We start from the raw sequence: 27,898 nt of genomic DNA on the forward strand, positions 1-27,898 counted from the left end.
TGATGTCTGGTTGAGTTAGATCATGGTGAGGTACAGTTTGGTTCGGTCGTGATGAGGTCTAGTTGGGCAGGTCATGAGGAAGTCTAGTTGTATGAGGTTGTGATGATGTCTTATTGAGTTACATCATGATGAGGTGCAGTTTGGTTCGGTCATGATGAGATCTAGTTGGGCAGGTCATGAGGAAGTCTAGTTGTATGAGGTTGTGATGATGTCTGGTTGAGTTACATCATGATGAGGTGCAGTTTGGTTCGGTCATGATGAGGTCTAGTTGGGCAGGTCATGATGAAGTCTAGTTGTATGAGGTTGTGATGTTGTCTGGTTGAGTTACATCATGATGAGGTGCAGTTTGGTTTGGTCATGATGAGGTCTAGTTGGGCAGGTCATGATGAAGTCTAGTTGTATGAGGTTGTGATGATATCTGGTTGAGTTAGATCATGGTGAGGTACAGTTTGGTTTGGTCATGACGAGATCTAGTTGGGCAGGTCATGATGAAGTCTAGTTGTATTAGATCATGATAATGTCTCCTTTGGTTATGTCATGATGAAGTAGTTGCATAGGATGTAATGAAGTCTTGTTTGATTAGATCATGATGACTGGTTGAGTTAGGTCATTATGAGGAATGGTTTGATTAGGTCTTAATGAAGTCTAGTTCCATAAGAGCGTGATGAGATATAATTGGATTAGACATGATGATGTGTGACTTATTTAGGCCATGATGAAATCTAGTTGGGCTAAGTCACTCTGAGATCTAATTGGGTAGGTCGTGATGAGGTCTAGTTGAGTTAGGTCCTGACGACATGTAGTTGGGTTAGGTCACATTGAGGTCTAGTTTTCACATTGATGAAATCTTACTGGATTAGATTAGGATGACTGGTTGAGTTAGATCATTATGAGGTGTGATTTAATTAGGTCTTAATGAAGTCTACTTCAGTAATAGCACGATGAGATCTAGCTGGATCAGATCATGATGATGTGTGGTATGAAGTCTAGTTGGGTTAAGAACCAATGAGTTCTAGTTGGGTTAGGTCACATTGATGTCTAGTTGGGTAAGTCATGATGAGGTCTAATTGGGTTAGAGCATGATGAGATCTAGTTGGGAAGGTCATGATGAGGCCTAATGGATAGATCATGATGAGGTCTAGTTGGGTTAGGTCATGATAAGGTCTAGTTGGGTTATGTCATCATGAGGTAGTTGAATACAACACAATAAAGTCTTGTTGGATTAGATCATGATGACAGGTTGAGTTAGATCATGATGATATGTGGTTTGGTTAGGTCACAGTAGGTCTAGTTGACTGAGGACTTTGTAGGAACAAAGCAATGAAGACATGTGAGCAAGCTTCTGGTGCATGTGCATGGGAGTCTCAAGTGTTACCACTTCATTTAGATGATGTTTACTGAGCATCAGGAGCAGTGTATGTCAGCACCAATGTGCCTTTTTTCTGGAGATAAACAGAAAGTAAACACCACATCTGCACCCTACCTGTCTCCTTTCCCACAGAGCTCCTGATGTCAGTGTTTAATTTTCACTGTGAGTTACAGTTTTGACCCTTCAAGTCAATCCAATCAATTATTCAGTCTTATCTCCCCTGTGTGACTTTGAGGATAATTGGATTTATTCTGAGAGAGGCATTTTTTCATTTTGTATGACAGTTTGATTCAAAGTCAATTAATGAAAAAAATCATTGAACACAATGAATTTTATATTAAATACAAAATAAGAGATGAGCATATTTAACTTCAAATTTTTAATTAAAAATTTATTAATATTTAAAGAATAATCAACTACTTGTAAAATAATTCAGATTATAACCTGGGTCCAACTGAAGCACATTAATATGATGAGACACATATATCAGTTGTTCAAATTCCCATCTGTCCACAAGATCTTAGTTTCATTGTTTCAAAATATTGTTTTGGTGGAGGATCATTTTTTTTCATAATGCTTAATGGAATGTCATCTAAGATGTAGGTGGGGTTGGTAAACTTTTTCTGTAAAGAGACCGATAATAAATGTGTTCATATATTTCTCTCATAACTATGAGCTCTGCCCTAGTAGTGAGTAACCACCCATAGGTAATATTTAAAACAACAGGAAAGTCTGTGTTCCAGTAAAACTTTTTTGTACAAAATATCTAGCTGCAGGCCAGGTTTAGCCACAGATTAGTGACTCTGGTTTGGGCTCAAAATCTTTTTGTTTTGTAAGAGGAAATTATACTGCTTTTTTCCATTATAAGAAATCTCTTGTATAGTCCTCAGGAAGGGTAGATAGTGATGAGGTCTAGCTGGGTTATAATGAAGTTTAGTTGGGTTATGATGAAGTCTAGTTGGGTTGGTCCTGATGAGATCTAGTTGTATTGGGTCCTGATGAGATCTAGTTGGGTAAGGTTCTGATGAGGTCCAGTTGGTTGGTCACGATGAGATCTAGTTAGGCTATAATGAGGACTAGTTGGGTTGGTCAGGATGAGATTAATTGGTATTAGGTCATGATGAGATCTAGTTGGGTCAGGTTATGATGAGATCTAGTTAGGTTATGAGGAGGTCCAGTTGGGTTGGTCATGAGGAGATCTAATTGTATTAGGTCATGATGAGATCTAGTTGGGTTAGGTTATGATGAGGTCTAGTTGGGTTGGTCATGATGAGATCTGGTTGGGTTAGGTTATGATGAGATCTAGTTGGTTGGTCATGATGAGATCTAGTTAGGTTATGATGAGGTCTAGTTGGGTTGGTCGTGATGAGATCTAGTTGTATTTGGTCATGATGAGGTCTAGTTGGGTGAGATTATGATGAGGTTTATTTAGTTGGGTTAGGTCATGATGAAGTCTAGTTGGGTTAGGGTATGAGGAGATTTAATTGAGTTAGGTTATGATGAGGTCTAGTTGGGCTGGTCTTTATGAAATCTATTGTATTAGGTCATGAGGAGATCTAATTGAATTATGTTATGATGATATCTAGTTGGTTGGTCATGATGAGATCTAGTTGTATTAGGTCATGATGTGATGTAGCTGGGGTAGGTTATGATGAGGTCTAGTTGGGTTTGTCATGATGAGAACTAGTTGTACTAGGTCATGATGAGTAGTAGTTGGTTTAGGTTATGATGAGATCTAGTTGGTTGGTCATGTTGAGATCTAGTTAGGTTATGATGAGGTCTAGTTGGGTTTGTCATGGTGAGAACTAGTTGTACTAGGTCATGATGAGTAGTAGTTGGTTTAGGTTATGATGAGATCTAGTTGGTTGGTCATGTTGAGATCTAGTTAGGTTATGATGAGGTCTAGATGGGTTGGTCATAATGAAATCTAGTTGTATTAGGTCATGATGAGATCCAGTTGTGGTAGGATATGGTGCGGTCTAGTGCACTGGTCATGATGAAATCTAGTTGTATTAGGTTATGATGAGATCTAGTTGGATTAAGTTATAATGGGATCTGTTTGGTTGGTCATGATGTGCTCTAGTTAGGTCATGATGAGTTCTAGTTGGGTAGGTCATGGTAAGATCTAGTTGTCTCATGTCATGATGAGGTCTAGTTGGGTTAGGTTATGATGAAGTCCAGTTTGGTTCGGTCATGATGAGGTCTAGTGGGATTGGTCATTATGAGAATTAGTTGTATTAGGTCATAATGAAGTCCAGTTGGGCTAGGCTATGATGCGATCTGGTAGGTTGTTCATGATGAGATCTACTTGTATTAGGTCATGATGAGATCTAGGCGGGTTAGGTTATGATGAGATCTAGTTCATTGTCATAATGAGATGTAGCTTGTTTATGATGAGGTCTAGTTGTGTTGCTCATGGTGGGATCTAGTTGTATTAGGTCATGATAAGATCTAGTTGGGTTAGGTTATGATGGGGTCTAGTTGGGTTGGTCATGATGTAATCTTGTTGGATTATATTATGATAAGATCTAGTTCGTTGGTCATGATGAGATATAATTAGGTCATGACAAGGTCTAGTTGGGTTGGTCTTGATGAGATCTAGTTGTATTAGGTCATGATGAGGTCTAGTTTGGTTAGGTTATGATGAAGTCTAGTTTGGTTAGGTCATGATGAGTTCTACTTGGGTTAGGGTGTGAGGAGATTTACTTGAATTAGGTTGTGATGAGGTCTATTTGGGTTGGTCATGATGAGATTTTGTTAGGTCATGATGAGGACTAGTTTTGTTGGCCTTGATGAGATGTAGTTGTATTAGGTCATAATGAAGTCTTGTGGGGTTAGGTTATGATGTAGTTAAGCTGGGTTCAGTTATGATGAGGTATAGTTGGGTTGGTCATTATGAGAGTTAGTTAGGTCATGAGGAGGTAGTTGGGTTGGTCATGATGAAATCTAGTCACAGTCAGTCATGATTAGATCTTGTTGGGCTGGTTTATAATGAGATTTAGCTGTGTCAGGTCATGATGAGGTCTAGTTGGGTTGGTCATGATGTGATCTCGTTGTATTAGGTCATGATGAGGTCTAGTTTGGTTAAGTTATGAGGTCTAGTGTGGTTGGTCATGATGAGATTCAGTTAAGTTTTGATGAGGTCTATTTGGGTTAGTCATAAAGATATATATTTGTATTAGGTCATGTTGAGGTCTATTTGGGCTAGGTTATAATGAGATTTAGTTGGCTTAGGTCATGATGAGGTCTAGTTGGGTTAAGGTATAATCAGATCTATTTGGGTTAGGGTATGATGAGGTGTATTTTGGCTGGTCCTAATGAGATTTAGTTGGGTTAGAGTATGATAAGGTGCGGTTGTGTTGGTCATCATGAAATCTAGTTTTGTAGGTCACAGGAAGTCTAGCTGGGTTAGGTTATCTAAATTGCAACTGTCTTTTAAAAGTGACTTTGTGCCACATATACTTTGTGTTGTCCATGAATAGTACATGTGACACATGTAAAATATTTAAACTTGTATTTCATTATCTATTTACTTATTTTAATTGACAAAAACAAGTGACATATTTTTATGGTGTACAAAGTGTGGTTTCGATATATGTTTCCATCTGGAATGGCCAATTCAAGCTAATTCTCATATCCATTACCTTACGTGTTCCTTTTTGTGTGTTTTTGGAAACACGTAAAATCTACTCTCTTTGCAATTTTCAAATATGAATTATAGTCACTGTGACTAATTATAGTCAAGTTCAAGACTATAAGTCACTAATTTAGTCACCTAAAGTACAGTAGATCTCTTGAACTTATACCTTCCGTCAAACTGACCTTTGGTGTCATTTGACCAAAATGTTACCAACCCACCCCCCTAGCACCTGGTAATCACCATAATACTTTTTCTTTTCTTTCTTTCTTTTCTTTGAGATGGAGTCTCACTCTGTCACCAGGCTGGAGTGTAGTCGCGTGATCTCGGCTCACTGCAACCTCTGCCTCTTGGGTTCAAGCAATTCTCCTGCCTCAGCCTCCCGAGTAGCTGGGACTACAGGTCCACACCAGCACACTCGGCTAATTTTTGTACTTTTAGTAGAGATGGGGTTTTACCACGTTGGCCAGGATGGTCTCGATCTCTTGACCTCGTGATCCACCCGCCTCGGCCTCCCAAAGTGCTGGGATTACAGCCGTGAGCCACTGTGCCCAGCCAATAATCACCATAATACTTTTTCTTGTGAGTTCGACTTCTGGAGCCTCTACATATGGGTCAGATCATGTGGGATTTGGCTTTCTGCAGCTTATTTTACTTAATGTGATGTACTCCTGGTTGATCCATATTGTATCACAGGACAGATTCCCCTTCTTTTCAAAGGCTGAATGGTATTCCCTGGTGTAGATATCCCACATTTTCTTTGTCCACCCATCCTTAGGTGGACACTTAGGTTGGTTTCATAGCTTGGCTCTTGTGAATCAGGCTGCAGGGAACATGGGACTGTAGATATCACCATAAGGTGCTCATTTCATTTCCTTTGGATCTACACGGAGGAGTGAGATTGCTAGGTCATATGGTAGGTTTATTTATTTATTTATTTATTTGAGATGCAGTTTTGCTCTTGTTGCCCAGGCTGGAGTGCCATTTCGTGACCTCGGCTCACCACAACATCCGCCTCCCAGGTTCAGGCAATTCTCCTGCCTCAGCCTCCTGAATAGCTGGGATGACAGGCACATACCACCCAGCCCAGCTAATTTGTATTTTTAGTAGACACAGGGTTTCACCATATTGGTCAGGCTGATCTCAAACTCCCAACCTCAGGTTATCCACCTGCCTTGGCCTCCCAAAGTGCTGGAATTACAGGTGTGAGCCACCGCACCCATCTGCAATGAATACGGGAGTGTAGATGTCTCTACAAAGTGCTAATTTCATTTCCTTTGGATCTATATGGAGGATTGAGATTGCTAGATCCTATGGTAGGCGTATTGATCATTTTTTGAGGAACTCTCAAAAAAAAAAAAAATAAGGCCACCCCTTTAGACACACCTTAAAATCCAACCTCTCTGGTCAAAGATACTTAAAAAAAATGATGACGACATCCAACTGTAGTCTCCTGTCCAATGCACATTCACTTCCTAAGACATGAAAGAAACCACGCCGGGTGTGGTGGCTCATGCCTGTCATCCCAGCACTGTGGGAGGCCAAGGCGAATGGGTCACCTGAGGTCAGGAGTTCAAGACCAGCCTGGCCAACAGAGTGAAACCCCATCTCCACTGTTTTCCGTAATGACGGTACCAATTTCCATTGCACATAGAACACGTAATGCCTTCCCTCCCCACCTCCCTAAATACGAGGGATGAAGCAGAAGGCAGATGCACTGTGTTGGGGACTTGTGTGGTGTTTCTCTGCACATGCTCAGTAAATGCAGGAACTACTCCAGCAAATGTCCTACATCCAGTTCCTTAAAGAAGCTCCCTCCAGATCTGAGGAGACAATTGCTGAAGGTGACGTTGGCCGAAGAAGATATCGCACATGCCACCCACCTTCTCCATTCCTCCAATGTGCTGCCTCTGTCCTATGCCAGTGTTGACTGTGCCACCATGGAAAATGCCCTGCCCACGAAGGTGGTCTTCCCAAATAATCGCTTCACCTGGCTTTTTTTTGATGCTCCCAGCTTTTTTCTGGCCACGTTGGTCTTTCATGGGAAGGTGGAGGCTTCCTTCTTACTTCGTCCCACCTTCCAGCATGTTTCCCTTTGATTTTCCTTTTTTTTTCTTTTTCAGATGGAGTCTCGCTCTGTTGCCCAGGCTGACGTGCAGTGGCGCGATCTCGTCTCACTGCAACCTCCGCCTCCTGGGTTCAAACGATTCTTCTGCCTCAGCGTCCAGAGTACCTGGGATTATAGGCGCCTGCCACCATGTCTGGCTTTTTTTTTTTTTTTTTTTTTTTTGAGACAGAGTTGGGCTCTGTCACCCAGGCTGGAGTGCAGTGGCCTGATCTCAGTTCACGGCAACCTCTGCTTCCCGGGTCCTGGTTCAAGCGATTCTCCTGCCTCAGCCTCCCTAGTAGCTGGGATTACAGGCACGCACCACCATGCCCAGCTAATTTTTATATTTTTAGTAGAGACGGGGTTTCACTATGTTGGCCAGGCTGGTCTTCAACTCCTGACCTCGTGATCTGCTCTCCTCGGCTTCCCAAATCCCAAAGTGCTGGGATTGCAGGTGTGAGCCACCGTGCCTGGCCGCACCCTTTGATCTTGCGATGACTGATACAGCAGAGCCGCCCAGCAGTGGATGACTACTTAGATTTTAAAAGTTCATGAGATTTCATAAATCAGCTCTTGAATGTACAAGGCCCCAGTGTAAAGGTTACCTTGACTTTGAATTTTTTATCCTTTCTTGTTTTGTTTTGTGTTTGATGCATAGGACATTTATAGATGGAAGATAGTTTTCAGGCTATTTCTTCCTCTCCCTCCCCTCGAAACCCACCTCCCTGAAATGCCTGCCGCCTCCTCAGCGCCAAAAGACTCTGAAAGCAAATATATGACGACAGTCTATCATGTTCTATTTCTTTAAGGAAGTCAAAGGTGCAGATTACCTTGGCAGCTTCAGTCTTCTGATGTTTGAAACTTTGAATTCCTTCAAGGGAGTGACAATTTAGATATTCCTTTTACTCTGCCCCGAAGGATGAGCTTCACGCTATTGATCGTAGCCGTCTCCTGCTGGAAACACACACATTTCCAACTTCACTAGTTTCACCTCCTCTCCTCTCTTAGATATTTTTAACTCCTTGCTGAAAACACTTCTCATTGTTTTTTGAAAAGTGCACTCTGGTAGTTAATTTGGGAGCCCATGGCCTTAATCCAGAAGAAAGAATACGGAATACAATGTTAGGATATCAAACCGCATGGTGTCTTCCTTGTGTTGGAGTGTGTAAATGCAATACACTGTGTTGACTCAGCATGCAGGAATGCCAGAGAGAGGGATCGTTTGGTCATGTATTTTCATGCAGAGCCGGGGATGGTGCTGTACTTCGGACTACCTCACTGGCTCGGGCTGGGTGCAGGTGGGATGGAGATAGACTGGCCCCACCCCCTTGGTACCTGCTCCTTGCAGGTCAGCTGTTTGAAGCTGGTGTCCTGACCCTCCCTTCCAGCTCTCCTGGCACCCAGGAGGTTCTTGTTCAAGCCTGTGCACTTCACCTGCTAGCTCTCATCTCCCTTCTCTCAACACTTTTTCCATGACCCTCTCTGAGAGGGAGTTTTGGGCTTTGCTCACCTTGGAAAGCAGTTAACACCACACGTTGCCAACAGGTTAATGAAGGATGAGGCTGAAGGAGGAAGAATTTGCCAAGCTCCATTCCCCTCAAGAGCTGCCCCTTCAGAAACACCTTAAAATGCAACCTCCCTGGTCAAAGACATTTGAAAAAATGATTCTGAAAAGATCAGACTATAGTCTCCTGTTTAACACGCGTTCACTTCCTAAGATATTAAAGAAACCAGGCCGGGTGTGGTGGCTCACGCCTGTCATCCCAGCACTGTGGAGGCCGAGGCAGGTGGATCACCTGAGGTCAGGAGTTCAAGACCAGTCTTTCCAACATGGTGAAACCCCGTCTGTACTAAAAACACAAAAATTACCCAGCCATGGTGGCAGGTGCCTGTAATCTCATCTACTCGGGAGGCTGAGGCAGGAGAATCGCTTGAATCGGGGAGGTGGAGGTTGTGGTGAGCTGAGATCGCACCACTGCACTCCAGCCTGGGCAACAGAGCAAGACTCTGTCTCCAAAATAATAATAATAATAATAATAATAATAATAAACACCTAATTAATGTTCTTTCACCCCAGATTTCCTAGTCTTTATTTTAGCTGTAACATGCCTTGTAGGCAAAACACCTCTTTCCATCCTTCTAAAGGCATGTTGCTGAAACCTCACTTGAAGAGTTGTACAGAGCTGCAGAGACAGGAATAAGAAATCCTGAGCATGCAGCCAACTCACACGGGAACAGAAAACCAAACACCGCTTCTTCTCCCTCATCAGTGGGAGCTGAAGAATGAGAACACATGGACACAGGGAGGGGAACATCACACACCGGGGCCTGTCGGGGGTTTGGAGGGCTAGGGGAGGGGTAGCATCAGGAGAAATACCTAATCTAGATGACGGGTTGATGGGTGCAGCAAACCACTATGGCACGTGTATACCTGTGTAACCAACCTGCACTTTCCACACATGTACCCCAGAACTTCAAGTACAATTAAAAAAGAGAAAAAGAAAGAAATCGTGAGCACACAGTAGGAAGCGCGATAAGTGATCACGTGCATTGCGCAGTCTGTGAGTGCACACTGGGATGTTCCTAGCGTAAAAGCTCCTTCGAAAATTCCGTTTCCATCCTGACATTTTAATGCACATTTTTATGCTTATGCTATTCTCAGCTCTCACGTGCAAATTACGCCAGCAGGTGCCCTGAGTCCCTGTCATTATTGAAAAGTAGAATGTGAAATGCATTCGTACTTTCTGCCGATGCAGGCTAAAGAAAATGGCTCTTAAATGCATAGCTTTAGTCTGCCAAAATGACTGTCAAGTTAAACGCTAGCAAAAAGGGAAGTCCATCAAAGGCACATTTCAAATTTGTGTTATACTTCTCTTAAAAACCTCTTTTTTTTTGCAGTTAATACTTTCTGGATGATCATCCAAGTCACTGTATTTTTTTTCTTTTTATCCTTTTAGCTGGAAATAATGACAGCAAAGCCAAACAAGTTGTAAGCAAAATAAAAGAAGAAACCTTGAACGAGAAAGGTACCGAGAGATACTCCAATGGCTTTTTATTCCCCCTTGCGACGGGTGGTTTGCGTGGTTCATGGCTGAGCTTCAGTCATGTGCCAAGTGGCATTTGGGAGCGATGTCTCTGCTTTTTGCAGTCTTCTTTTGGGGATTTCTGGCCCCATCGTAGAGCGGAAATGGTGAAGGCAAGGCGGAGATAGCATCGCTCAGCTCCGACACCTGCTAGGAAAGGCGTGTGGATGTGCTGGTAGCTTGCACTCTTAGTCAAATGTGGGTTCCCCGGGGATCAGGAGCCATTGTCCTTTCTTATTGACCTCCAGGGCACATGCCAGGAGGAGCCTCTGCTGGTCGGGAGTTCTTGACTTAAGATAAATTAGGCCAGGCATGGTGGCTCACGCCTGTCATCCCAGCACTTTGGGAGGCCAAGGCAGGTGGATCACCTGAGGTCAGGAGTTGGGAGACCAGCCTGGCCAACATGGTGAAACCCCGTCTCTACTAAAAATACAAAAATTAGCCGGGCGTGGTGGCGTGTGCTTGTAATCCCAACTACTCGGGAGGCTGAGGCAGGAGAATCGCTTCAACCCAGGACTGCCTGGGAGACAGAGCAACACTCTGTCTCAAAACAAAAAAGAAAGAAAAAAAGATAACTCAAACAGGAATGTGCTTGCCCTTAAGATTTTCGACCAGGTGCTAGACCAAATTCTGGTGTGCTCTTTCTGCCAGTTCACACTGAGCAAGGTGTGCACACAACTTTCTAATATCCTTCCCGATTCTCAATGCTCTGTCCTTTTATTTGATTATTTTACTTTTCATTTGTATACATGTAGGCAGTGCAAAGTACGGTTTTTGTTACATGGATGAATGGCGTAGTGGTGAGGTCTGCGCTTTTAGAATAGCTAACCCCTGAATCACGTACATTGTACCTGAGAGGTACTTCTTCATCCCTTGCCCGTCTTCCACCTCCCACCCTTCTGACTCTTCAATGTCTGTTATTCCACTGTCTGCCCACATAGACACATTATTTGGCTGCCACTTATAAGGAAGAATGTAGGAGGTCGGTCAGGGTGGTGGGAAAAATTGTAGAAAGATGTAAACCTTCTTGGAAGGCCGGAACATTTTACAAACACTTCAGAATAAGATTTGGCTGAAGGCAGCCAGATTCTCTTATCCGGTGCCTGAAAGCTTAGGTTAGATAACAAGGGGAATGTGAAGAAACTGATCTAGGTAAGTTAGTTTACTTACGCATCGGAACCTGGCCTTTTATCATCGGCGCACAGAACTACTCTGTCCCTCTCATACTAAATAAAGGCCCGCAGTGCCAGCTTGTCAAAGCCATGGCTGCTGATTCTTTTTTTTTGAGACGGAATCTCGCTGTGTCTCCCAGGCTGGAGTGCGGTGGCGCGATCTCGGCTCACTGCAAGCTCCGCCTCCCGGGTTCACGCCATTCTCCTGCCTCAACCTCCTCAGTAGCTGGGACTATAGGCACCTGCCACTACGCCCGGCTAATTTTTTGTATTTTTAGTAGAAACGGGGTTTCACCGTGTTAGCCAGGATGGTCTCGATCTCCTGACCTCGTGATCCGCCCGCCTTGGCCTCCCAAAGTCCTGGGATGACAGGCGTGAGACATCGCCCCCGGCAGCTGCTGACTCTTTACAATACCCTCCTCCGTGTCTATGAACGGCCCCATCCCCTAGCCCACTCTTTCACTGGACACCTGTGTCTGAGTGCATTTTTTCATCCGTCCTTCAGCCAAAGTCTGTGCGTCGGAGCCAGGAAGTTGGACTCGACATAAGAACAATGGGATTTGACTTTCGGTTTCTGAGTGATTTCCCTTAGGGTAATGGCCTCCAGTTCCATCCATGTTGCTGCAGGAGACAGGATTTCCTCCTTTTTTATGGCTGCATAGTATTCCATCGGGCATAGATCTATATTGTCTTTATCCTTTCGTCTGTTGTTGGACACCTAAGTTGTTTCCATATCTTGGCTCCCGTGAATAGTGCTGCAATGCACGTTTCTTTGATACAGCGATTTCATTTGCTTTGAGTCTATGCCTAGTAGAGGGATTGCTGAATGACGTGGTGCTTTAATCTTTAATGATCTGAGGAACTTCTGTGCTGTTTTTCATAGTGGCTGTACTAATTCACGTTCCCACCAATGGTGTCAGAGGGCCCCCTTTTCTCTACACCCTCCCCAACACTTGTAATCAATGACAGAAATCATCATTCTGGCGGGTGCGGTGGCTCGCACCTGTCATCCCAGCACTTTGGGAGGCCAAGGCGGGTGGATCACCTGAGGTCAGGAGTTGGAGACCAGCCTGGCCAACATGGTGAAACCCTACCTCAACTAAAAATACCAAAATAAGCCAGGCGTGGTGGCGGGGGCCTGTAACCCCAGCTACTCAGGAGACTGAGGCAGGAGAATCACTTGCACCCAGGAGGCGGAGGTTGCGGTGAGCTGAGATCACACCATTGCAGTCCAGCCTGGGCGACAGAGCAAGACTCTATCTCAAAGAGAAAAAAAAAAATAACATAAAAAAACAGAAACAAAAACAGCCTTCTGACAATACCATGTTAGCTGGTGTGCGATGATCGCTCAAGGTGGTTTTGATTTGCATTTCCCTGATGGTTAGTGATGCTGAGTACCTTTTCTTTGTTTATTTTTTTGTTTGTTTGTTTTTGAGACGGAGTCTCACCCTGTCACCTAGGCTGCAGTGCAGTGGCGTGATCTCAGCTCACGGCAAACTCTGGCTCCCGGGTTCAAGCGATTCTTCTGCCTCAGCCTCCTGAGTAGCTGAGATTACAGGCATGCGCCACCACGCCCGGCTAATTTTTGTATTTTTAATAGAGATGGGGTTTCACTGTGTTGACCAGGCTGGTCTCGAACTCCTGACCTCAGGTGATCCGCGTGCCTCAGCCTCCCAAAGTGCTGGGATGACAGGCGTGAGCCACCAGGCCTGGCTCAGTACCTTTTCCTAAAAGCAGCTTTTCACATACCTGTTGGCCATCCACATGCTAAGAGCTTTTCTCAGCCGTGTTTATGTGTGGTACCTTACGTTTTTAAAAAAAATGCATATCCCTTCCTTGGCTGTTTGAATTGAGATGGTTTTTGAGAATTTCTCCAAGCAGAGACTGGGTGTAGTTTGATTCTTTGTTTGTTTGTTTTTTGGCACAAGCTCTCACTCTGTCGCCCAGGCTGGAGTACAGTGGTGTTATCTCGGCTCACTGCAACCTCCGCCTCCCAGGCCCAAGTGATTCTCCTGCCTCAGCCTCCCCAGTAGCTGGGAATACAGGCGTGCAGCAGCACACCCAGCTAATTTCTGTAGAATCGGGGTTTCGCCTCGTTGCCCAGGCTCAAGCGGTGCATTCACCTCAGCCTCCCGAAGTGCTGGGATGACAGGCGTGAGCCACTGTGCCTGGCCTATTTTGATGATGATGGCGATTGGAGACGGAGTGTCACTCTATCATGCAGGCTGGAGTGCAGCGACGTGATCTCGGCTCACTGCAGCCTCTGCAGCCCGGGTTCAAGCGATGGTCCTGCCTCAGCGATTCTTCTGCCTCAGCCTCCCGAGTAGGTGGGATGACAGGTGCCCGCCACCACGCCCGGCTAATTTTTGTATTTTTAGTAGAGACGGGGTTTCACCATCTTGGCCAAGCTGGTCTGGAACTCCTGACCTCATGATCCACTCGCCTCAGCCTCCCGAAGTGCTGGGATGACCGGCGTGTGCCACCGCGCCCAGCCTTGATTCTTTTGAAAAGCCGTGAGAGTGAAATGAACAGCACACAGAGCTGAGCCAGATCCCTGCCTGTCCTCATATCTCCTTTCTACCCTAAGCTGTGGTGAAACACCTTGTTGCCTCTGCCAAGGACTGGGGTGTGTTGAAATTTGATAGCCAGCATGGCAGGATCCCTTTGATTTTCAGGAACACACCCGTAGGGGCTCCCCCTGAGGCAGAGCCAAGCCCAGCGTGCGATACCACAAACTGGCAGCAGCCTGGCCAGATCTTTTCTCCTCATTAGGATGTGCCTTGGGGCGAAAGGATTGGTTTCTGTGTAGTGGGATAATTAAGGAATTAGAGAGACCGAGGGGTTGAGGAGGAATTACTTAATTATTTAGGTGTACCCACCCGGTCGGATTAACATTTAAAGGACTGAGTGTTTTCAACAAAGAGTTTGGATGTTTTTTAAGTATTTTGTGGGGCGGGGGGAGATCTGTGTAGGGGGAAGTATATTATAGAAATGAGAAACAAAGACGCTTATTTAATTGAGACATGTATCCTATTATTTTTTATTTTTTAAGGAATACTATGTTTTCTGATTTCAGATTATTTGCCTAGTGACTTTGTAGCTGTACCGCTGGAGAAACACTTCTTACAATGCTTGGGAAAGGGAGAGATAAAGCTTCTTTAGCCACAGAAAAGCAGGTGGTTAATTTTTAAAGGACTTCAGCTCTTTTTCTTCCTCAGGGAGAATTGGGTTTTCTCACATCCAGCTGAGTTTTTGCTTATGTATTTTTTAATTTTTGTCAATTCCCGTTTCATCTGTGACAGTGGATCCTATTCTCTGCCACCTTGGCCCTTCCCCATTTGCAGCAGTTTTTCAAAGAACTGGCATTTTCTAACACAGTGAATCCCTTCTCCGGACCTGTAACACCAGCATTTCCGGGGAGCAGACAAGAAATGCAAGTTCCCAGGGCCCCCCTGTGAATCAGGGCCGGTGGGGGTGGGGGTGGGGCCCTGGAATCTGCATTCTTATGAGGCTGTTAAAAGATTCCCAGGTGCCTTCAAGTGGTAGATTTGCTGCTATCCTAAAGGCATTCAACCATCAATCTGCAGCCCAAGGAGAAGTTTCTGGAAACTGGCAAGTGAGGCATTCTTTCCTCATGACGTTTTGCTTTTAAATCTGAATGGCTAAAAAACTATATAAAGAATAGTTTCCAAAAATTCACATATGTGATCCGCCTAACCAAAATGACAGCCGAGAGGCAATGATTTATAATCACCAACTTAATTTTATTCAATTCTGAAAATGTTTCAGATTTAGGCAACACAAATTTTGACCAGTAATTTTTTTTTTTTGAGACAGAATTTCACTCCTGTTGTCCAGGCTGGAGTGCAGTGGCACGATCTCGGCTCACGGCAACCTCCGCCTCCCAGGTTCAAGCGATTCTCCTGCCTCAGCCTCCCAAGTAGCTGGGATGACAGACACCCACCACTACGCCTGGCTAATTTTTTGTATTTTTAGTAGAGATGGGGTTTCACCGTGTTAGCCAGGCTTGTCTCAAACTCTTGACCTCAGATAATCCACCCACCTCGGCCTCCCAAATTGCTGGGATTACAGGCATGAGCCACTGCGTCCAACCGCAGTAACACGTCGTTGCTGTTTTCTTGGGAAAGTTTGTGTAGAATATTCGATCATTCGTTCTTTAAAATGCGATGTTTTGTGGACAAGTAGCATGACTAACACATGATTTGTTCACACCATTAAAAATTTTTAGTTTATTTTTGGCATATCAATACCGATGGCCTTTAATTCAATCTTATAGAAAAGAAGAAAAGAATTGTTTGGGCTCTCTGTGGCTGTTTCAAAGGTTTACAATCTTGTAAGAGGGTGGGAAGATATGGTGTGCAGTGGAGATGGTTAATGGACACAAAAATATACTTAGATAGAATGAGTAAGATCTCATATTTGATAGCACAAAAGGGTGACTCCAGTCAACAATACTTCATAGTCCATTTAAGAATAACTAAAAGTGGCCGGACGTGGGGGCTCACCCCTGAATCCCAGCCCTTTGGGAAGCCGAGGCAGGTGGATCACTTGAGGTCAGGAGTTCGAGACCAGCCTGGCCAACATGGTGAAACCCCGTCTCTACTAAAAACACAAAAATTAGCTGGGTGTGGTGGTGCACACCTGTAGTCCCAGCTACTTGGGAGGCTGAGGCAGGAGAATCACTTGAACCTGGAAGGTGGAGGTTGCCGTGAGCCGAGGTCGTGCCACTGCACTCCAGCCTGGGCAACAGAGCAAGACTCTGTCTCCAAAAAACAAACAAACAAAATGAATTAACGTTCTTTCACCCCGAATTTCCTAGTCTTTATTTTATCTGTAACATCCCTTGTAGGCAGGAACATGTCTTAGAACCTGGGAGGCGGAGGTTGCTGTGAGCTGCGATCATGCCACTGCACTCCAGCCTGGACTGCAGAGACTCCGTCCCCCCCCAAAAAATAAAATAAAATAAAATAAAAAATAACTAAAGGTGTAATTGGAATGTTTGTGACCCAAACAAGTGACGAATGCTCAAGGGGATGGATACCTTATTTGATGTGAGTATTACACATTTCATACCTATATCAAAATACCTTAATATGCCATAAATATATACACCTACTATGTACCCAGGCAATTTTTTTTTTAAAGAAAAAAGTTTAAAATCTGAACAGGTTTGGACATCCATCAGTGGTGGCCCTGGCATGTCCACTGCTGGGGGACTGTCCACTGCTGGGTAGAGGATGCTGAGGCCCAGCTGGGAGGGGCCATTTCGGCTGTGGCCGTTGAGCCTTTATCTCGACTGAGTCTGTCTCCAGGCTTGGTTCTTGTCCCCACAACCGCCAGTCGTCCAGCGAGGGTCACAGGGAGCTGATGTGCCGTTTCATTCTTGCTCTGCTGGGACACCTGCATTGGGTGACCGCGGTTGAGCCCTGTGGATTGATTTGTAAGCGAGTAAGCACACGTCCTGGCTCCAGGAGCACACACTGCTGTGGAGTGCCAGGCACGCAATTATTTCGACATGCTGGGCGCCTCTCTTAGCCTGCTTTCCCCTCCTGCCTTCCCTGCTCTCAATCCTCTCTCCTTAGTTCTTGAGTGAATACTCTGGCCTGCGTACTTTGTTGTACTTTCTGTCTTTGAAGTCGTGCTCCGCTGAGATCCCACGCTGGGCAGGGCATGGGCAGCCACGTCCCCACACAGAAGGCCGGCTAATTGGGCTCTGGAATTAGAAATGTGCGACTGTGTTCGGGAATCTGGGCGAGATGGCTCATTGCCCAAGCTAGGGATTTTCCAGGGAAGCGCTTGAACTCCTTGTCATCATTTAGTCACCGTGCCCACACCTTTGTGGCTCCTGGGTAATTACCTGCTGATGAAAGCTGTCTTACTTAGAACAAATAGTCCCATTCACTTACCGAAACTCCTCCAAATACAAATAAATCCAACCCCAGCAACTCAATGAAAGCCAACACAGAAAGGCACAGCCGTGTTCAAATGAACTCAGATGGGGAGAGAGAACCACTGAAACAGTCTGAAAGGCACCGAAGGAAGGTCCATTCTGCTTTGGTTCAGGCCGTGGTGGAATCCTCCTCATCCTAAATCCGAACAGACATCAGAGTACACCCGTGCTGCGTGTTCTCTTTGGACGGTGCGCGGCGTCCTCATTTTCTATAACGATTGTGTAACTTGAATCACAAACAGCATCTTCTGATGCATTTAGCTTCCCAGCCAGATGTGATGGCTCACGCCTGTCATCCCAGCACTTTGGGAGGCCTAGGCGGGCAGATAGCTTGAGGTCAGGAGTTCAGGGCCAGCCTCGCCAACACGGTGAAACCCCATCTCTACCAAAATTACAAAACTTAGCCAGGTGTGGTGACGGGTGCCTGTCCTTCCAGCTACTCAGGAAGCTGAGGCAGGAGAATGGCTTGAACCCAGCAGACGGAGGTTTACCGTGAGCTGAGATCATGCCACTGCACTCCAGCCTGGGCGACAGAGCGAAACTTCATCTTAAAAAAAAAAAAAAAAGCTTCCCAAATATTATTCTGCCAGTACCTTGTGCTGTCTTCCTCGGAAAGAGAGACTAGCTGTTTGCTTCGTGTGCTTCTACCCAGTTATTAGGTCGAGTTTGGTTTCAGTAAAAGAAACCACGGGTCAATGCCTTCGTGATTGATGGGTGTCAGGAAGGTACATGGTGCGTGCTGCCTTGGGAGGCACTTCTACCTTGGAAGCAGATCTTTGTGAACCATTATTTTGGCCTATCCGATGACCTATAAAATACTCGAATTTATCGTGAAAACAGAAGACTGTGAAATCAGGATGAAACTTGATAACAGATAACCCACGTAATGTAGTAGCTTGAAAACACGAGGGTCAGTGAAGCGCAGGATGAGTGCCTGTGGTCAGTCGGAGAGCGCTTTGTGACCTGTTCCGCGTGCAAGAGAAGAGTGTTGTTGGTTTGGAAATGGCCGCCCTCCTCATCGCCTGTGCCCGCTCAAGTCTGAGCTTTGCGAGGGCAGAGATGGATTCTACCTTCTGAGTCTCTGCTCCAGTGCCTGAAACACAGTGGCTCCCAGGACACTCTACCTCGGTGCCTGTTTTATAGGCTCACCTGTGACATGTGACTGGGACGGGTGTTATTCATGATGACATACAAGAGTGTCTGCGTAGGCGTCTACCGGTCTTCATCATCAAACACAGCGAGAACTCCAGCTCGGGAGGCAGACATATCTTGGGGCAAGAAGACGCCTAGAATTTTTCTTCTACCTGTAGACTTTCGGATTCGATAGAACGGTTCTTAAGGAACTTGAAAAACTTGGAAAAATGACGACGTGCGTGTTGATGGCACGGAATTCTCCCCACACCCCTGGCTATGCTTTTTTAATGTGCAGAATTCTTGAGACACGATTTTACAGCCTAGAGTCCTTGAGGCATAATGTCTGCAGAACTTGAAATCAGAGCCCTTGATGTGAGTGTGTTAACCAACGATTAATTATGTTTATCCCCAAGAGAAGTTTTAACCAGATTGTGGATGTGTATTCTGGTTCAGCATATATTAAAAATTCCCTTCGTGTTTTTTGTTTTGTTTGTTTTGTTTTTTTTGGAGACAAGGTCTTGCCTGTCACGCAGGTTGGAGTGCAGTGGTGTGATCATAGCTCACCGCAGCCTCAAACTCCCGGGCACTGGTGTGATCATAGCTCACTGCAGCCTCCAACTCCTGGGCACAAGCTATCTTCCCACTTCAGCCTGCAGGGTAGCTGGGACTACTAGCATGCACCACGGCACATGGCTAATTTTGTTTTTTAAATTTTTTCTAGAGACGGGGTCTCGCTACGTTGCCCTGGCTGGTCTCAAACTCCTGGCCTCAAGCGATCCTCCCGCCTTCCAAAGTGCTGGGATTACAGGTTAAGACACCAAGCTCAACCCTACATTTTGTTTGTTTGTTTGTTTGGTTTGTTTGTTTGTTTGTTTTGAGACGGAGGCTTTTGCTCTGTTGCCCAGGCTAGAGTTCAGTGTTGCCCAGGCTAGAGTTCAGTGTTGTGATCTCGGCTCACTGCAACCTCCGACTCCCTGGTTCAAGCCATTCTCCTGCCTCAGCCTCCCAAGGAGCTGGGATTACAGGGGTGCACCATCACACCCAGCTAATTTTCTGTATTTTTAGTAGAGACAGGGTTTCACCGTGTTAACCAGGATGGTCTTGATCTCCTGACTTTGTGATCTGCCTGCCTTGGCCTCCCAAAGTGCTGGGATTACAGGCGTGAGCTAACACGCTCGGCCTGTGTTTTTTTTTTTTTAAAAACATAAAATGGCCCTTATTGACTATTTTCTTTTTCATAGTGAGTCCTTTTGTTTCCTTCATGTTTTTGAGTAGTGTCCTGAGTTAGGCTGTAGACAGGCATATGTGTAGATAGACAGATAGACAGATGGGTTCCTGTTCGTAATTTTTCCTTGAAGTCATTGTATGTGTTCTCATGCACGGCCGTAGATGTCCCACACTCTCTGAAAGTTTAATTTGTCCTTGCAGGTCCCACTGTGTCCCTTCTATTCAGGGCTCTTCATTTCTCAGGGTGGTAAGGCTTAATTTTAACCTTCCAAATCAGTATGGCCGAGGTGGGTGGATCACAAGGTCAGGAGATGGAGACCATCCTGGCTAACACGGTGAAACCCCGTCTCTACTAAAAATACAAAAAATTAGCCGGGCATGGTGGTGGGCACCTGTAGTCCCAGCTGCTCAGGAGGCTGAGGCAGGAGAATGGCATGAACCTGGGAAGCGGAGCTTGCAGTGAGCTGAGATTGTGCCACTGCACTCCAGCCTGGGCGACGGAGCAAGACTCCGTCTCAAAATAACTAACTAACTAACTAAATAAATAAAAATATAAAAATTAGCCAGGCATGAGGGCGCATGCCTGTAATCCCAGCTACTCAGGAGGCTGAGGCAGGAGAATTGCTCCAACCTGGGAGGCGGAGTTTGCAGTGAGCTGAGATCGCACCACTGCACTCCAGCCTAGGTGATATAGCAAGAGTCCATCTCAAAAAAAAAAAAAAAAAAAAAGAATATGCATTTAAGATTTCTTTGCATCTTTTCGTGGCTCGATAGAGCCCAGTGTCTATTTTCACTAGGGAGCAAAATGACCTTTCCATGGGCGTTTAAATACGTAAGAATCAGCACATCCACACACGGGCCTCCCAGATAGTTGGTGCGTTTGCAGAAATGATGATGCTTTGTCGTTCACAGCCTCTTCGGTTTCGGTCTCCAACTCCCGGCCTCAGGCGATCCTCCTACCTCAGCCTCCCAAAGTGCTGGGATGACAGGCATGGTGAGCCACCGTGCCCAGCTGTTTTTTGAAAACTCATAGTCTCCTATTTCCCTAGTATTTAGGGTTAGGGTTACAGTTAGGTAGAGGTTAGAGGTGCTCTGACTGGAGTGTTTACCAAGTCTTGGAGCCCACCCCTAGCGGAATCACCGCCTGCAGTTGGAAGCAAGGCTGTTTCTGAGATGAGTAATACTGACATATTTTGCTTTTGAATGCACGATTGCCCCGATCCATTCCGAGATACTTCTGCAGCACCACGAGATCCTTAATCCCTGCTCCTGCTCACCTACCAGGGTCTGCAAGCGAGCCCCCTTCTGTAACTCGTCTCTTTGTGCAGTCCTTCTCCAGACCCTGAATATATCAGCCTGTTGGCATATGTATCTGTGTGTGTGTGTGTGTGTGTGTGTGTGTGTGTGCGCGCGCGCGGGTGCGCCCTCTGAGGATATTGGCACTTTTTAATCTTCTTCCATTAGATGACAAGGCTGGGGGCTTCCCCTTGCCGCCGACTTGCCGGCACACCTGGGGCATGTTTAATAAGTGATTGTGTATGATCTGCTTTGCAAATGCTCCACTTCACATTTTTCAATCCCGCCCGTAACGAGGACTGGGGTTGTTTTACAAGTTAATTACCCGAAAGATTATCGAGTGGGTTTAGAGGCACAAATTGTACGCGCTATTTAACAGATAAGAAATAATGAGTGTTGTTAAAATGGGGAAAAAAAAATGGCTCTGTCAGCGGAGGGAGTTATCTGTACCCTGCCTGGCTGTGTTACTGGGTTTTTTTTTTTTTTTTGTCTGTGAGTGAGAACTGAGGTAGAGAAACAAGGCTCTTCTCCCACCAGAGCACAGGCGGCGTGTGAAAATAACTATTCACAGTTCCTTTCCCACCGTGTCTCAAGAGGGGCAAATGCCAGGGCCGGGTGCGGTGGCTCACGCCTGGAATCCCAGCACTTTGGGAGGCCGAGGCAGGAAGATTGCTTGAGGCCAGGAGTTCAACAGCAGCCAGGGTGGCGGGGCGAGACTCTGTCTCTATAAACTATTAACAAATCAGCCTGGCTTGGTGGGGTGCACTGTGGTCCCAGCTACTCGGGAGGCAGAGGCAGGAGGATCACTTGAGCCCAGGAATTCGAGACCAGCCTGGGCAACATAACAAGACCTTGTCTCTACAACTAAATTAAAAAGTTAGCCAGGTGAGGTGGCACGTCCCTGGAGTCCCAGCTACCCAGGAGGCTGAGGCGGGAGGATGGTTTGAGCCTGGAGGTCAAGGCTGCAGTGAACCATGATCGCGACCCTGAACTTTAGCTTGGACGACAGAGCAAGACCCTTTTCTCTAAATAAAAATGGAATAATAATAAAAAGAAGCTGAATTTCAGGTGTTTTCAGCTGTTCTCTTTATTCTTTCAAATGCCTCTGTATTCTGCAGTATCCTTTAAAATATTAAGAGCAATTCCAGCTACTCAGGAGGCTGAGACAGGAGAATCGCTTGAACACGGGAGGCGGAGTTTGCGGTAAGCCGAGAGCGTGCGACCGCACTCCAGCCTGGGTGACAGGGCGAGACTCTGTCTCAAAAATATATATCTATTTTTATATATATATATATAAAGTGCAATTAATGAAGGCATGAATGATGGCTCGGGGAACTATGTGGGGTCCTTTGCTCTTTTTCTCATAAACTGTAGCTCCAAACGCTTCCAAACAGGAAATATTCTCTGTACAGCATGCACAGGAGCTTATTTAGTGTTTTTTTCTTTTTTTTGAGACAGAGTTTCACTCTTGTCGCCCAGGCTGGAGTGCAGTGGCGTGATCTCGGCTCACTGCAACCTCCGCCTCCCAGGTTCAAGCGATTCTCCTGCCTCAGCCTCCCAAGTAGCTGGGACTACAGGCGCGCGCCACCATGCCCGGCTAATTTTTGTATTTTCAGTAGAGACAGGGGTTTCACGACGTTGGCCAAGATGGTCTCGATCTCTTGACCTCATGATCTGCCCACCTCGGCCTCCCAAAGTGCTGGGATTACAGGTGTGAGCCACTGCGCCCGGCCCCAACTCCAACTCTTATCTTCACCTAGGATAGCTCTAACCTGTTACCATCACTTGTAAATGTGACGTCATCCTCACCTGTAGCTGTAATCTCATCTTCACCTGGCATTCTGACCTCTTCCCCTCTCCTGTAGCTCTAACCTGTATCCTCACCTGTAGCTCTGACATCATCGTCACCTGCAGCTGTCACCTCATCCTCCCCTGGAACTCTGACCTGGCCCACCGGCTAGCAGTATGTGGGTGGGGCCGAGTTCCCTCCTGCCCTGGCCCCCTGCTGCCACAGAGCGTCCAGGTCTCTCCCATGGGGCAGGTGTACCCCTCCCTGGGCCCACTGGCCCTCTCAGGAACCCTGCTGTCTGCACTCCCGTCCCCGTCCCGCCCTCTCCTCTGGCACTCTATCTGCTCAGATGTCCACACGGCCTAGGCACCTGCAGCGACCAGGACAGCCAGCCCGGACAGGAACAGCCTCCCCTCCCGTTCCCCTGCGTCTGCCACCCCATTCTGTCCATAGCCAAGGTTCTTCTGGGAAAAATCCTAACAGTCATGAAACTCATGAGTGATCGGGCAAATCAGAAAAATTGCCAGGGATCCCACCACAGACACACATCCCTGAACCCCGAATGGTCCCTGTGTGTTGTGTGCGCTCAGGAGACGGGGAGGTCCCTGTGTGTCGTGTGTGCCGAGGAGACGGGGAGGTGCCTGTGTATTGTGTGCGCAAGAGACGGGGAGGTCCCTGTGTGTTGTGTGTACAGGAGATGGGGAGGTCCCTGTGTGTCGTGTGTGCGCAGGAGAAGGGGAGGTCCCTGTGTGTCGTGTGTGCCTAGGAGACGGGGAGGTCCCTGTGTGTCGTGTGTGCCTAGGAGACGGGGAGGTCCCTGTGTGTCGTGTGTGCAGAGGAGACAGGGAGGTCCCTGTGTGTCGTGTGTGCAGAGGAGACGGGGAGGTCCCTGTGTGTCGTGTGTGCGCAGGAGACGGGGAGGTCCCTGTGTGTCGTGTGTGTGCAGGAGACGGGGAGGTCCCTGTGTGTCGTGTGTGCCTAGGAGGCGGGGAGGTCCCTGTGTGTCGTGTGTGCCTAGGAGACGGGGAGGTCCCTGTGTGTCGTGTGTGTCTAGGAGGTGGGGAGGCATCAACACACATTTCATGCTCACATTTCCATTCACTGTCCACACTGCACACTTGTACATGGTCAATGTCCAGACATTTATATTTTGTTTATGTGTGATATTCATCTACTTTATATATATTCATATTTTAGGTTTATATATTTATTGTATATGCATTTATATACTTGATATATATTAATATTTTAGGTTTGCATGCTTAATATATATTTATTTTATTATAATGCATATACATCAAATTATAATGTATTATATGTGATATATTATGTTCAATGTATATATATTAAGCACATAATGACATAATATGAATTTATATTATAATGTATATACATATGAATTCACATTCATAGGTATGTTACATTTTGTAATGTAGATATAGTAATGTATAGTTTGTAATATAAAATTATATAAAAGATATACTTTGATATATTTTATTTATATATTTATATATAAAAATAATATATGCAGAATACATTTTGTATGTATATAAAATATATATTACATAAATATGTAATAACTATAAATTATATTTGTATGTCATATTATAAATAGATTATTTATATTAAATATTTATTCTATAAATAGTATATATTTATATTTAATAGATTTTTAAAAGCATACTTTATAATAAACACGGATTTATAATATGTAAGTATAAACTGTAGTTATTGAATGTTTAATTTTATGTATATATTATTTTACATATATACTATGTTACACAATATATAATATATAATAAGCATATATCATGATATATAATATAATAAACATATTGTAACATGTAATCTATAATAAATAGGATATATCAATATATAAAATATAAAATTAATATATACATAAAATTATAAACCCACTTATTTTATTTGACTTTTTTTAAGAGACGTGAGTCTTGCTGTGTTGCCCAGGCTGGCTTTGCCTCTGGGACTCAAGTGATCCTCCCACTTCAGCCTCTCGAGGAGCTAGCAGTACAGGCATGCACCATCATGCTCTCCTAAATTACATGTGCCGTAGATATAAAATTATAAATGCTTTACATCTACTTTCTGAAATTATATACGCTTTAGATAAAGGCAGAGATTTCATAAATCTGAACTGTAACGTGCGTGGCATTGAAATCCCATCGAAGTGAAGGGCTGGGCTTGAGGCTAGCGTCGCCCTCCCTGACCATCATACCCATTGCCATTTCCCCAGGATCGGAAACCCTTGGGGGGATTGGGATGCTTTGTTTAAGCAGCACGTTTGAACTGCAGGTGTGCCTGTGGCCTCCCTGTGGGGAGAGATGGTGAAGGACAGCATTTTCCCTCCTCCTTCCTAACCTTACAAACCTCACTTGGTTGGATGCATCATTGCTGCCTCATCCACATGGATCACCTTGGACTGTGTAGCAATTACTGCTCTTATCACAGTCCCTCTTGAATTTCTTTCCTTTTCTTTGAGACAGAGTCTCGCTCTGTCACCCAGGCTGGAGTGCGGTGGCGCGATCTCGGCCTCCTGGATTCAAGCAATTCTCCTGCCTCAGTCTCCCCAGTAGCTGGGATTACAGGCGTGTGCCACCACAGCCGGCTAATTTTTGTATTTTTACGGGGTTTCACCGTGTTGGTCAGGCTGGTCTCGAACTCCTGATCTCAGGTGATCCGCCTGCCTTGGCTTCCCAAAGTGCTGGTATCACAGGAGTCCTCTTCAATTTCACTTAAGACAGGTTGGGTGCTTTGGGGCAGGTTTCTCACATCAGCCTTTGCATTTTTGGGCGTGACCCCAGCGTCTGCTGCCTTGTACATTCCTGTCTTACTTGGCAGGATTCCATCCCTAGGTGGGTTGATTTTTACCCCCAGTCCCCTGCCTGCCTGAGAATTCCAACCCGTGACTCCTCACGGGAAAGGGCTCTTGGCTGTGTCTTAAATTCTTGGGTTATGCCTTCGTGCATCCTTTCTGACTGAGGGCAGGCCACTTATATTCTGTCTTGAAGGAACCTGACTTTTGAGGAGGGACCACCTGGAGAGTTTCTTTATAATTGGAGTTCACTGACTGCCCGAGGATAGATTACGCCTGCCAAATTCATGGGTCCCCAACAAAACAGCATTCCACGAAATAAAAAGTAAGAGAACAGTTGGCACCAGCAGTTACCACTGCTGGGTATATACCCCAAAGAATTGGAAACAGGGTCTCCAACAGATATTTGCACAAACCACGTTCACAGTAGCAGCATTATTTACAAATAACCAAAAGGTAGAGAGAAACTGTGTCCCTCCACCGACAAATGGATAAGCAAAATGTACCCAAATGGTGGAATATTACACAGTCATAAAAAGGAAGGATATTCAGATGCATGCTGCAATGTGGGCTAACCTTGAGGTCATTAATGCTAAGTGAAGTAAACCAATCCCCAAAGGACGAACACTGTAGGATTCCACTCCTAGGAGGTACACAGAATGGGGTAGTTACAGGGGCTGGGCGAGGAGGAGGTGGGGAGTTCATGTTTAACGGGAACAGAGTTTCCATTTGGCAGGATGAAAATATTTTGGAGATGCACGGTGGTGATGGCCGCATAACAATATGAATGTATTTAATACCACTTTACTGTGCATGTAAAAACGGTTAAAATGCTCAACTTTATGTGATGTGTATTTTTCCACAATTAAAAATTATTTTTAAAATAATGCAGCTGGGCATGGTGACTCCCGCCAGCACTTTGGGAGGCCGAGGCGGGTGGATCACCTGAAGTCAGCAGTTTGAGACCAGCCTGACCAACATGGAGAAACCTGTCTACTAAAAATACAAAATTAGCTGATCATGGTGGCGGGCGCCTGTAATCCGAGCTATTCGGGAGGCTGAGCGGGAGAATCGCTTGAACCCGGGAGGCGGAGGTTGTAGTGAGCCGAGATCGTGCCACTGCACTCCAGCCTGGGTGACAAGAGTGAGAATCTGTCTCAAAAAAAAAAAAAAAAAAAGGTTAAAATGCTAACCTTTATGTTATGTATGTTTTTCCACAATTGAAAATTATTTTAAAAATGAGGCCGGGCATGGTGGCTCATGCCTGTAATCCCAGCAATCTGGGAGGCTGAGGCGGGTGGATCACTTGAGGTCGGGAGTTCGAGACCACCATGGCCAACATGGGGAAACCCCGTCTCTACTAAAAATACAAAAATTAGCCGGGCGTGGTGGCGGGCGCCTGTCATCCCAGCTCCTCAGGAGGCTGAGGCGGAGGTTGCAGTGAGCTGAGCTCATGCCACTGCACTCCAGCCTGGGTGACACAGCGAGACTCCATCTCTAAATAAATAAATAAATAAAAGTAATTGTCCTTAAATTGGAAATGCTCAACCACCCACCTGGATCTGAATCGGAAAAGGCCAGATCAGGGAGATAGAGAGAGGAACAAATAAAACACGAGGCCTGAGAAGATTTATCTCTGGGGCATCCTTGCGCAGCAGCGTTGGTGAGGGAGGGACTCGTGTGTGTCAATTGGTAACACACTCATGAGGCGATAAAAGTACCCGTGTTTTAGGTCAAGAAAGACTGCGACGCGCCTGTGTCCAACACGCCAAGCACACACAAGCACACAGCCCGTAGGGTGTCATCCGTGTGCCGTCTCCCTCTCCCAAGCTCCTGGCTGGAAACAGAGGTGGACACTGAACCCACCTCCCCACCCCCTCCCAGGTTACCGCCATCACTTTCATCACAAAAGAGTCTGGATTCAGAGACTTCTGCTGCCTCTGGCCCAGTCCTGGGATGCGGCAGGGGTAGGCGTCCTCTCATACTCCTTTCCCTCTGGTCCGCCATGAGCTGCCCTTGGAGCACCCACCTGGGTCCAGGTGAGAGGGAGGAGGAAGCAGACCAGGTGACCCCTACCTGGCTGGTTGCCCCATGTCCCCGTGACAGATGGTTAGAACTGATTCTCATAGCAGAAGCGTGGCTGCCAGAGACCACCTACGGCGCTTCTAATGCTCTGGTCCCTGTATTCGTCTTATCGGGTTGCCGATGGTTACAGAGTCCCACAGACCAGGCGGCTTAAACAAGAGATATTTATTCTCTCCGAGTTGTAGAGGCTGCATG

The 27,898-nt window shown here is 45.7% G+C and overlaps 1 protein-coding gene across 1 annotated transcript in view; it reads left to right on the top strand.

Moving 5' to 3' along the window:
* Positions 1-27,898, top strand: part of DHRSX (dehydrogenase/reductase X-linked) — a 314,506-nt gene that overhangs the window by 125,862 nt on the left and 160,746 nt on the right. The window contains exon 3 of the mRNA XM_073013905.1: positions 10,071-10,139. Within this exon, the coding sequence (XP_072870006.1) occupies positions 10,071-10,139 (69 nt within the window). The remainder of the gene's footprint in view (positions 1-10,070; positions 10,140-27,898) is intronic.

The sequence above is a fragment of the Chlorocebus sabaeus genome, chromosome X (assembly GCF_047675955.1).
Source record: "Chlorocebus sabaeus isolate Y175 chromosome X, mChlSab1.0.hap1, whole genome shotgun sequence".
Classification (NCBI taxonomy): domain Eukaryota; kingdom Metazoa; phylum Chordata; class Mammalia; order Primates; family Cercopithecidae; genus Chlorocebus; species Chlorocebus sabaeus.